Source organism: Mobula hypostoma, chromosome 2 (genome assembly GCF_963921235.1).
Source record: "Mobula hypostoma chromosome 2, sMobHyp1.1, whole genome shotgun sequence".
NCBI classification, from domain to species: Eukaryota; Metazoa; Chordata; class Chondrichthyes; order Myliobatiformes; family Myliobatidae; genus Mobula; species Mobula hypostoma.
This window is the reverse complement of record NC_086098.1, coordinates 128,017,316-128,029,757: the sequence shown is the minus strand read 5'-3', so window position 1 is coordinate 128,029,757 and position 12,442 is coordinate 128,017,316. Positions and strand designations below refer to the sequence as shown.

At 38.4% G+C, this 12,442-nt stretch overlaps 1 protein-coding gene across 5 annotated transcripts in view; it reads left to right on the top strand.

The window, feature by feature from the left end:
- kif6 (kinesin family member 6) overlaps nt 1-12,442 on the top strand; it is a 611,249-nt gene that overhangs the window by 39,096 nt on the left and 559,711 nt on the right. For 3 of the 5 annotated variants that reach the window (XM_063040642.1, XM_063040641.1, XM_063040643.1), the window contains exons 4-5: nt 9,126-9,273; nt 11,136-11,245. The exons of 1 other annotated variant lie outside the window; for it this stretch is intronic. In XM_063040642.1, the coding sequence (XP_062896712.1) occupies nt 9,126-9,273; nt 11,136-11,245 (258 nt within the window). Of the gene's footprint in view, nt 1-9,125; nt 9,274-10,241; nt 10,438-11,135; nt 11,246-12,442 lie in introns of those variants that run through there. One more of the 5 variants, XM_063040645.1, reaches the window with a different exon arrangement.

The window sequence follows — 12,442 nt, the reverse complement described above, 5'->3', positions numbered from 1 at the left end:
CAACCCCTAGTGTAAATAATGGACTGCCTTCATATAATCTTTTCGATGATTGCATCCTCCAAATTTTCATTTTCATTGGAACATTCAAAATGATTGCCGATACCTTCAAATTCTTTGTAGTGCCTAACTTGAAGTAATGAAATAATTTCAATTTCACTCCTGGCCATTTTTGGCACCTCCAAGCCTGAACACTTGAAACCACAGTGAGCAAAACAGTTCTGAATAGTCTTGCTCTTATTTCTTGCAAACATCAGTGCCAGAAACCACTGCCTTTTGAGCAGAAACACACGCAACTGACTCTATTTAAAATCTGTTGTTCTAAGCACAGTAAAGTGTCTAATGACCACACAAGTGTATGCGATTGACGTGTTAGAAGCTGTTTGGCAATAGCCTCCTGTCCCATTAATCGGCATAATGTCCCAAATAAACAAAGGGAGTCCCGGCTCTTTTTTCAATTAGTGCTTGTTCTTATTTGTCCCAAATTAGAGCTGCCCCAGTTAACCAATGGCCCAATCAACTGGAATCCACTGTATATCTATTATGCTACAGCAGGTATTATTTTATGTTTTTGAATTTTTGGTACATTGCTTTGGCAACACTGCAATAGGTGATTGCACTTGAAACTCCAGTTTTGGATAGATCTTGCTTAGCTGATAATAATGTGGATGTTTTGCATTCTTTGCTTCTGAAGTTTGCATGTTCAGCAAAAGCTGTTGACTTCATGAAATGTAATTGACTGTAAAAGAACACTAGATAGATTACTGCGATGAGTTTTCATTCAGGCAGAGTGGTATTGAAATCTGAGTTGGATGAATTGGCAGTTTGGCAAACCTCCCACAATGACTCAGGCTGTTCTGGAAAACAGCCTGTGAGCAACCTGTGTGGTTCATTTCTACTTTCACCTTGAATTTTAAAAAGTCTAAAGACTAGATTTGTCAGTAGGAAATTGGAATAATGACATGATACTGTTACTTTTGGGAAAGTAAGAATCTGTTGGATAGCATGTACAGTAAGACAACAGGCAGTTCCTCACTAACACAGTGCCGACTTTCATATGACTTGAGGATGAAAAAGTATATTGGGAGCTTGTCCATCAACCAAAATTATAAATTTATTTATAATATCTGATCAATATGTACAATGGAAATTCATAAACAGCAGGTTTCAACCAACTTGAATGCTTTGAACTGCACAAAAATGACATACACAAAGAATTCATCTCATACAAGCAAAAGAAATCCATGCAACACATACAAAATGCTGGGGGAACTCAGCAGGCCAGGCAGCATCCATAGAAAAGAGTATAGTTGACATTTTGGGCTGAGACCCTTCATCAGGACTGGAGAAAAAAAGATGAGGAGTCAGAGTTAGAAGGTGGAGGGAGAGAAGGAAGAAACACAAGGTGATAGATGAAACTCGGAGTGGTGAGGGGTGAAGTAAAGAGCTGGGAAGTTGATTGGTGAAGGAGATACGGGACTTGAGAAGGAGGAATCTAATAGTAGAGGACAGAAGGCTATGGGAGAAAGGAAATGGGGAGCAGCACTAGAGGGAGTTGATAGGCAGGTGAAGAGGTAAGGTAAGAGGGGGAAAAGGGAATGAGCAATGGTTGGGGAGGGGGTAGCATTACCAGAAGTTCGAGATATCGATGTTCATGCCATCAGGTTTGAGGTTACCCAGATGTAATATACGGTGTTGTTTCTCCAACCTTAGTATGGCCTTATTGTGACAGTAAAGGAGGCCATGGACTGGAGGCTGAGGAGGGGAAAAAAGGATCTGCCATCATTGAATGGTGGAGCATGCACCATGGGCCAACTGGCTTAATTCTGCTCCTATATCTTATGGTGGTCTTATGGAAATGTTGGAATGGGAAGTGGAATTAAAATGGGTGGACTTTTCTAGAGGACGGAGCAGAGGTGCTCGCCGGAAGCGGTCTCCCAGTCTGCGTCAGGTAGATTGATATATAGGAGGCCACACTGGGAGTACCAGTTACAGTAGATGACCCCAACAGACTCGTAGGTGAATTGTTGCCTCACATAGAAGGACTGTTTAGGGCTTATAATGGTAGTGAGGGAGGACCTCATGTTTCTTCCTCTCTACCCTCCATCTTCTAACTCTGCCTCCTCATTTTTTTTTCTCCAGTCCTGATGAAGGGTTTTGGCCCGAAACGTCGACTATACTCTTTTCCATAGATGCTGCCTGGCCTGCTGAGTTCTTCCAGCATTTTTTGTGTGTGTTGCAATCATTTGAACATGTTCAATAATCAACTGGCTGACTCTATTTTTGTTTTATTTTTATTTTCCTTCCTCTCATCTTGCTTCTCAATGTTCTACAACTCTCCTGCTTTTGTGTCTCACTAGCGTGTAGTTTCTTTGGTGCCACAGGGAATCAGGTTGTCTGCCAGAACTTTTTATGTTAAATAAGAATCAGTATATTTACCCTGGTATCAAGACCATTTGCTTGGTGCTTAAGTTACTGTGTTAGTAATCCAAAGCCCAATGATACAAAGCAGGGGTCCACCGTGGCAATCTTAAGTTCAGTTAACTAAACAATGCATAATTAAAAATCTAGATCCAGTACTGTGGTCATTGCCATTTAAAAAAATAGTGCCATTAGGGAAGGAAATCTGCTGTCCTTTCCTGGCCTGGCTGCCAGAGGAAGTGGTGGAACCAGATACAAACAATATGTGTAAGAGGCATTTTGACATGCGCTTAAATAGGCAACAGTGCAATGCAGGCAAATGGGTTTCGTGTAGCTGGGGGGTGGGGGTGGTGAGAAGAGGTTTACGTGGACACGGAGGGCCCAAGGGCCCATTTCTGTGATGTTGATTTTCATATCTACTGTATTATAGTCCACTAAACTGCTTAGTTGCACTAAAATGCTTTGATAAATGTAAGAGCACCTTCACCATGAAGCACAAAGATTTCAGTAGCACTCCACATTCTTCTTGACGGGCATTGGAGATGGACAATCACCGCTTTTCTTGCAAGTAATGCTCACAATCTAGAACAAGGAGAAAAGTTATCAACTTTCATTGAGCTATAGATGCCTCAGGCATGAACTCTCAAGAGAATTCAGTTCTCAGGCAGCAGCCATCCCATAAGGGCCCATTCTTTTTACGGCGAGTGTGCATAATGTCATATGATTGATCAGAGACAGCATTTCTAATTCACTAACAGACAAATGAATGTGATGGTACAGATGTTTTATAAATTCGCTATAGTTTCCTTCTGCTTGGGCTTGCATTCATTCTGTCCAGATCAATATCCTATGAGGTGCAAGACTGATGGGTATCATCAAGTTTCTATTTCTCCTGGAACCATTTCTTAAAGTTTAGTACCTGCTTGAATGTAATTAATGAAATATATTAAAAAAAAACATAAAAGGGAATGTATCTTTAAGGAAATTATTCTTGGGGACAATTGTATTTTGTTAATATTTGCTCTCAAATGTATGAAAGTATGAAGTGAATACATCTCTTCTTGAGTTAAAGTTCTTTATTAGAGATTGAATGTATAATAATTGAGAATTGTTTTGTAAAGAAAATAGGGAGATCTTTGAACAAGAGGACTGAAAAGGATCCTTTCTATTTTTTTTTCTGCCTTTTGCATCTTTAGTAGGTTGAACGATCCAGGACTCCATAGCGAAACACCAGAAGTTGTAAATGCCTGTTTCTAATAATATTGACCCTCCCATTACAATGCATCTTTGAGTTTGAAGTTTTTCATTGTTTTATTTTCCTTTCATTAGAGTGCTTATCTTCACAGTAACTGAAAGATGGTGGGCTTTGAATCCAAGTGTGCAGTCCACTAACCGATAGATGCTAAAATAGTTTTCCTGCCCCCGCCCCCTGCCCCCTACCCTCCACTGCCAGACTCTGGACCCCAGATGACAAGAAGGCAATGATGTACAGGGATTATTGGTGCACTTGACCATACAGAATAGCATTAACTTATTTCTTCTACAGTTGGAGGTGCACAAATGATACTTGTACTTGTGCAATTGGAGTTCAAGTTCGAAATTGTTGTGAGGATGTGCCATATATTAAATTTCCAGTAGTTGAAAGTCTGTACACCATTTGCCATTATTTAGCAGCTACCTTTCAGCACTTAAAGGTAGTTCTCAAAAAAAGGACTTTGATGAAGAAAATCACCACTGTCTCCAAAGAGCCACCATGACTGAAGGAAGGAGATTGTGAAGACCCAGATCTCAAAAGCTCATACTTTATTCATGCTAATGAATGAGTTGTTGTGATCTTTGCCCTCCTGTCTGCTTCAGTTAAGGAAAACCTACAAATTGCTCCCCCAAAGATTTGAAAAGTATCACCAAAACCATTTCTCCAGAATCCTCCAAATCAATTGGCAGTATGGATGAATCAATGCTTTTTTTATTCTCTCAGGCCAAATTCCTAACATTAAGGTTACAATCACTGCCACCATCTCGGGTGAATAGGCCACATTGTTCGATTTACTGATATTTAAATACCTTGAATATCTAAAACAGGAGCACTTAGAGCTCCTGGACAAACAATGGGAGAATAATACAACATCAAAATGGATCTACTCACCTGCCTTGTGAAGCACCTCCTGTTCCATCTATGGCAGAGTCCTACAGAGGTCTCTTCAGCTACTTCAGAACCCTCAAAACCAGAGCAAAAGCAATTATGCTTGGTCCCAGGAACTGACTAAAAAGAAAAATAATTATCTATTTATAAGCTATAAAGTGGAACCACATCCACCGTAGTGATGTGAGGAAAAGAGCAGGGGAATGCAAAGGATTCTCTCTTCAAAGAGCCAGCACTGAAGCATGCACTTTTGGCTTAATGGGGCTCTATCTATACATTTTGTAAGAAAGTGAATTTGTCCTTTAAAGTATGGTTATAGTTTAACCTTTAGGTCCATTGTTCCATTCTTACCCAGATTATTCCATATTTATTTGGTTAATGAAGGAAAGGCATCTGGATTAGATTTTGGATTCCACTCATATCTTTGAGGTGATGCATCAACATTTGATGGCTTGAATGTGAAATTATTTGTGTGTGGGAGAGAATCCAGTATCATGACTAGTAAAATATTAATGTTCAGCTTTTTAAAAATTGACATGATGAATGGATTAAAGGCTGTTGTGTATTTGGAGAGATCACACTATAATGAATTGATAATGACTATTATTTGTTTAAATTGCTCAATAATATCAATTATGATCTGATGCTGCTTCAAAAAGAAATCCTTTAAATTATTTCCATATGAGTATGTAGTGACTGTGTTGAGCTGTGTGTTCAGTCCCCAAACCTCCTAAGTATTGTGTTCTATTATTTGCTGCCTTGCACTAACTTTCAGAATCTAGTTGTCTGTAGTTCCATAAAGCACAGTACTGGTGTAACATCCTCATGCCAGTACTCATGTTGAACAGTTTTTATGAAGTAGTTTTAGTTGTGTTTTCTTTTCATAGGTTTTTCTCTAAACAAGTCCTTACCAGACATTGGACTGACTGGCTGATGTGGAACTCATTACTAATTAGGTTCTCAGTCTACTAAATTATGTTTGTTTTTTCCCAGTGGCCGTTCACCCACCAGGAAGTACATTGACATTATCCATACCATCCACTTAATGAACTTAATTAACCACTTAATATTGTAGCTGTTTTCCATCTTCATCGTCTGGCCGGGGTATGTACGTGTTGTATGCTAATCCTTTTATCATCTACAAACATACTTTCTGCAGAACAGATTTCCGATGCTTTCAATCTTTTTGATAGTATTGATATAATTATTGAGAAAAATGGATCTGAATTCATGAATGCAAGATGCTCACATTAATGTGGATGATTGATATTGTATTTTTAACTATTTCTCTTCTTATTCATTTGCTGTTGTTTTGCTTTAAATCAGGTTCTCCGTCTACTACAGGATGTTAATGGTGCTGCACTTCACATAGAGTTTATATGATTCCACTTGTAGATCTCCTGTAGTGATTTACATATTGTTACTCTGAAGTTCCTATACAATTACATTGAATCTGCAGCACATAGGCTGATTCTGTTTGGCTCACACTGATACACTACAGCTCCTCATGTATTTGTCTTCTGGAATACGTCTAAAAGCTTTGGTTGTGGTTTGAGTTACTGTACATCATGGATGTGCTGAAGTTAGCTTTTTAGTTATTGTGTAATTATCTTGTGTTGTTTTGGTTTTTGCTTGTTCTGTTTGATTTCTGAAGTTAAGAGAAATTGTATGTTATGACACATTTATGCTGCAGTGTTTAAATGTTGCTATGATCTAATTTCTTGCACTTGTCATATTAAGTGGCTTGCTTGGTGCTGAGTGATTCAATTACTTTCACTGTTCAGTTTGGTAATTGCTTTGTATTGCAGTAACACTGAGTTGTTTCTGCCAGTTTTGCAGCTGCCAGTCTCAGACATCCCACCCTGCAATAACTCATTTCAGGGAGGTAGCACCATCAATTTGCGGGAGACTCCCGGAACTTCCGGGAGAGGTGGGATGTTTGCAATAGAGTAGCTCCTTAGCAGCTAGCCAGCTAGTTCAAATAACGTTAGCTATGCTAATGAACGAATGACACCTGTTAAACTCACCTCAACATGTCTTTTACACTTTAACCCACCATGGACAATAGAAAAGTCACTGTTGCAAACAGCGCAGCGAGTAACACTGTCATTATTTTTGACCCCTATTAGGCAGGGGTACACTTTAGTGTAGTCTGGGGTGATGTACGTTTTATATTTTCTTTTTTTGGAACACTCTCCCATGGTGCGCGGGCAAGCGCTTGCGCGCGCTCTCTCTCTCGTGTTGGTCTCGCTGTCTCACTCGCGCGCTCTCGCTTGGTCTCGTGCTCTCTCTCTCTCCTGCTCGCGCACTCTCGCTTACTTGCTCTCGTTCTCTCTCGCGCGCTCTCTCTCTTGTGGTCACTCTCGCACTTTCTCTTTTGCTTTCTCTCTTGCGCTCTCTCGCTCGCTTTCAAAAAAATTGATTTCCGTGATATTATATATAATTTGCGGGCATCAGGGAGCCATTATTAATATGCGGGAGACTCCTGGAACTTTCGGGAGAGGTGGGATGTCTGCAGTCTACTGCGTGCTAGTCCGCTGCCTCATTGGCAGATAGTGATTTTGCTGGCTTTTCTGCTGTTAATCAATTTGTTCGGGAATTGAAATGAATATGATAAAGCAAGGGAGAAATGTAAAATAATACTGGAAAATATACTGTCTATCTCTCATTAGACTAAGACGGTAATTTAATCACATGCACAAACTTATTGGAAAGCAGACAATGACATATAGATTTATTAACTATGTTTGGTTAATAAACTTCTATGCATTCAGTAATCAAGGAAGCAAAGCAACTAAAGTAATCAAAATGCATTTTGTCTGACTAATGCACAAGTGAGTATAAAATATCTGCATTTAATTTTTCACATTTGGGTGATATACTTAGTAATTGCAACTATATTTTGTCTTATTTATTTATTAAAAGTTCAGCTTGCTGCCTCTATAATCCCACATTGGAATTTTGGTAATTGGATAATACATTGAACAGCACTGGCTTTTTGGTACAGGCAGATAAAATTGGAAAAGTTGATTCTCGGTGTGGTGCAGAGTTGTCCAGAGAGACAGACGGTGGAAAGTTAAGCCAGAACTGCTGAGTAAATGGGTAATGGAGTGCTAGAAGGTTGCATAAAGGGAATGTATGCTAGAAAGTAAGCGCTGTTAATTGCACAGGAAAAAGGAATCAGGATGAAAGTAAAAGAACATGGAGAGAGAAAACTGGGATCTGAGTTTGGAATGACTGATTGGGGAGTTCCTGTAAAAGGTAATAGCTGACATATGTTTAGAAAAAAGTGTAGATGAGTTTGAAGTAAACACAACAATGATGGAATTGCGGATAGAGAAGAAGGTTATCAAAGGATGCAGTGGGATATAGATTGATTGGAAATTTTGTGGTTAATTCTGACAAGTGTGAGGTTGTGCATTTAGATGATCAAGTACACGAGCAACTGTGTACTTTCTTTTGTATACAAGAGGAAAGTAGACAGTAAATGGCAGGTCTTTTAGGAGTACTGATGTACAAAAGGATCTTTGGGTGCTTGTCCATAGTTCACATAGTATAGCAAGTGATAGGGTTGTAAAGAAGATGTATGACATATTTGCCATCGTTGGGCATTGAGTACAAAAGTTGGCAAATTATGTTGTAACTGTGTAAAGTTTTGATGATGCAGCATATTGTCTCCATTTATGGTTGCCCCATTACAGAAAGGATGTGAAGGCTTTGGAGAGGGTGTAGAAGATGTTCACCAGGATATAGCCTAGTTTGGAGATGGTTAGCCTAGGAAAGATTAATCACATTTCAATGTCTTTGCTAGAACATTTGAGACTGAGAGGTAACCTAATAATTGCATATAAAATTACGAGAGGTGTCATATTCCATTATAATCCTTAAATTCCAACTGGGTAGCCTCCAACCTGATGGGATAAACCTCGAATTCTCCAACTTCCGGTAAATACCCTCCCCCCACTTCACCATCCCCATACCTGTTTCCCTCTCTCAACTTATCTCCTTACCTGCCCATCACCTCCCTCTGGTGCTCCTTCCCCTTCCCTTTCTTCCATGATCTTTTACCCTCTCCTATCAGATTCCACCTCCTCCAGCCCTTTATATGTTTCATCAATCAACTTCCCAGCTCTTTACCTCACTCTCCCCCTCCTGATTTCATCTATCATCTGTCATCTTGTACTTCCTTCCCTCTTGCCACCTTCTCATTCTGACTTCTCCCCTTCCTTTCCAATAAAAGACGGTGTATGTTTAAGATGAGAGGAGAAAAAAAACTATCAGAGATTAACAAGACATGTATCAGTTCCTCGAGCATTTTGTTTTTTTTTCTCCAGGTTCCAGCATTCGCAATCTTTTCTGTGACCATTTTCATTGTGCCCATTGTTTTTCACTTTAGATGCTGCTGAAATTTACTAAGGCAAGTCCATGGTAATTGATTTGGCTTTAGCATCAAATACCAATTAATTTTTAGGTCCATATTTGTTAAATTATCAGGTTTTTCTCAGTTGTTAATTGTCACCTGTGTCAGTTCTACATATGAATACTTGTTTTATTTTTCTTCCAGTGTTCTTGCAGGTTACAATGGGACAATTTTTGCTTATGGCCAGACAGGGAGTGGGAAGACATTCACTGTCACAGGAGGGGCTGAACGGTATAGTGACAGAGGCATCATTCCCAGAACGCTCTCATATATGTTTGGAGAGTTTCAGAAGGTAAAATGTCTCATCTGCTTATGTACGTTTAGTGCTAAAGCCATTCTAGACTTGGCTACATTAACTAGGAAAGTAGCATGTTGTCAAAAGTTTGAAAGTTACATAAGTGGTGAACTGGAACTTGAGAAAGTATCTTGGTGCCAAATAAAGGTATTTTTTTATAAAGGAAATATTGAGAAGAGGGTAAAAGAATTGCAGAACTTCAATCTACAAGACAGTGGGGTAGAAGTTTATTCTTGATCCCTTTCATTAAATGTGCATTTTACTTGTGTAATAGCATAACTGTCATTAACACACTACTGTATCCCAATTCTGAATTTGATCCCATGGACTCCTGTGAAATTGAATTTCAGAGGTGAATACAGTGTGTAGCTGTGGAAGTATATGCATTTAGTGCAAGAAAGCAAGGACAAATTTCTGTGCTTTCTTTTATTTTTATCTTTAATGTTCTTTTAATTATTACTGTGCATCATGTCATTTCTGTATGCAATGCAATGAAATTTTTGCAATAAACCTATTGCTTGCTCTGACTGGGTGGGTACTGAATATTTGGTTTTTGTGGAATGCTGTTAGTTTTTTCTACTCTTAATGCTATGTGGACATTGTTGACATGATGAGTATTTATTGCCCATTCCTGCTTGGCCTTTGAACCAAGTGGTGTGGCTTGCTGGATATTTTCTGAGTGGAGCTAAAATTCAGCGACATCAAGGTGGATTTTGATTTGTGAAAACATACCAAGTATGTGTAAAACTTTTGGTCCCTGAAAAGCATTGGCCGAGCCAGATGGGAGTTTTTATGACTTTAAGCAACTTAATTTTTTTTAATGCCCTTTTATTCAAAATGTATTAAAGTACTTGAATCTAAATTTCTGAGCTGTCATTGCGAATTTTGAAGTCATCTCTGGATTAGCAGTTCAAGGCTTTGCATACTAATTCAGTAACTTCGTCATTTTATTTTCTGTGTGTAAATGGAATATTTATTCACGGAGCATCTAGACATGCACAGTGGTGTCATGTTTTAATATCACTTACAAAAAATTCAGATGAATTGTATATTCCTTGATAACATCTCACCTTCACGAGAGAGGTGCATTCTGCCTCTGTGCAACTGAGGGTGGACCATCATGACCGGATCCATGTCCTTAAAATGTGCATTTTCCTAAAGGTAGGTTTCCTTTAAGATTTGTATTTAAGCTTTTCATTCACAACTTCCACCCTTGTTACTTATCTTAGTTCCTTTTCTAAATAATTTGCAACAGTGGAGCAGTGTAAAAATGGCTTTCATAAATTACTCAATGCCACAATGTAAGGTAACAACTTTCTTTCTGAAGCTGGATAATGATTTTCCCACCTGTAATGATTTGTTAACGAAGTAGAAAACACAGGCCTTGTTGCCTCCACTATCACTTTCTAGGCTTTGGTTCAAACAACTTGCAACCCTTTTCTTGTCACCTGCTGATCACACCTCCTCACCTGATCCCAGCATCTGCAGAATTCCTGTTGTTTGTCCTCACCTGGTCCATTTATTGCCTGTCCCACTCCTTCCCTTCACCTCTTTTACACTGGTTATTTCACCTTTGCTTTTTCAGTCCAATTGAATGATTTCATCCTGACTGTCCATTTCCCTCTATAGAGACTGCCTAACGTGCTGAGTTCCTTGAGCAGGTTTATTTTTCGCTGTTAACTGGATGGCAAGTATCTAATCTGAAGATGTTTAAAATAAATTGTTCCAAGAAACTATTGAGCTGAAAATTTGGGAATGAAATAGTTAAACTATAGGGGCTGCCACTATAAGTTATATTTTCAGCCAACTTTATTGGACTCATTCATTATTTTAATTTTATTTCATTTCTCTTGGAGCAGGACAGCAGCAAAGTCTACACAACCCATATTTCCTATTTGGAAATTTACAATGAATGTGGTTATGATCTCCTTGATCCACGTCATGAAGCCTCCAAACTTGAAGACTTGCCGTGAGTTTAATTCATCTTGGCTGCTTATTAATTTAATCTACTGTTTTTTTCAGCACCCACCCCCGCCATTACAGCAGTTCATATGAGGAAAATATTTATAACTACAAAAGGAAAGGTTGTGGGATATTTCAACATTTGTATCCATCCACATTGGTTGTCTGTTTATGACATTGAAAACATTTATTGACTCATTGTTTCTGAAGAGGGCTGAGTATACCTTTGAAGATCTTGTGGTCAATTTCTTTTTGTTTGAAGTTGGTCTTTGTTTATTTTCTCTTTCTTTTAAAAGCAAAACCAAATTGTTATGTTCTCTCAGAGGAATGAGCATCTACCAGTCATTGTGGAAACTTGTAGAATGAATTGGGGAATGCCAGTTCTTAGAAATTGTTTAACTGGGTGCAGCATAGAAACAATAATAAGTCACAATTCTTGAATACAGAATACAACTAACTTTCCAATCTTTTATTTGCCATTTCTTATGAAATACAAGATATATGCTGAGATTTTGAGTTATTTCTGCTTGTAATTAATGTGAAACTAAAAGTTTTTCATGGATTGAGAAGAGTCTTAAAAACTGGACTTCCTTGCGGTCTGAGATCTGAGTAATTTCTGTAATTACCAAACAGGTAATGACTCATGTTTATTGGTGAAAAAATCTGAAGCATGAAAAATTTGGGACAAGACAAGATAACTGCTATCTTGCTTTCTCTGTCTGTGTTATCTAGAGTCAGGTTACAGTCTTAAAATAAGGCTTTGCCATTCAGGACAGAAGATATTTCTTCACCTGGGTATAATGAATTTTTGTAGTTCTCTAGCCTGAAAGGCTGCAGAGGTTCAGTCAGCAAATTCATCAACAAAATTGAAAGATTTTTTTAATGTGAAGGGAATCAAGGATATGAAGTTAGTACAGGAAAATTGTGCTGAGGGAAAAGGTCAATCATAATCTTATTGATCGCAAGAAGGCACGAGAAGCCACATAGCTTGCACCTGCTTCAAAATGTTGTGCTTATAATTCAAGATGCAAATTCGTTTATTTCATGTTATATTTTTTGACAGAATTTTGCATTGCTGTAAAATTGGATTCTTTTCTCTTTTTCACATGTGATTCTTCATGTTACTTTCTTGTTCTTTTTTAAATCTACTCCATAGGCATTTTCATATTGGTGCTCACCCTTTTGCAATCCAATGTGTAAGTCT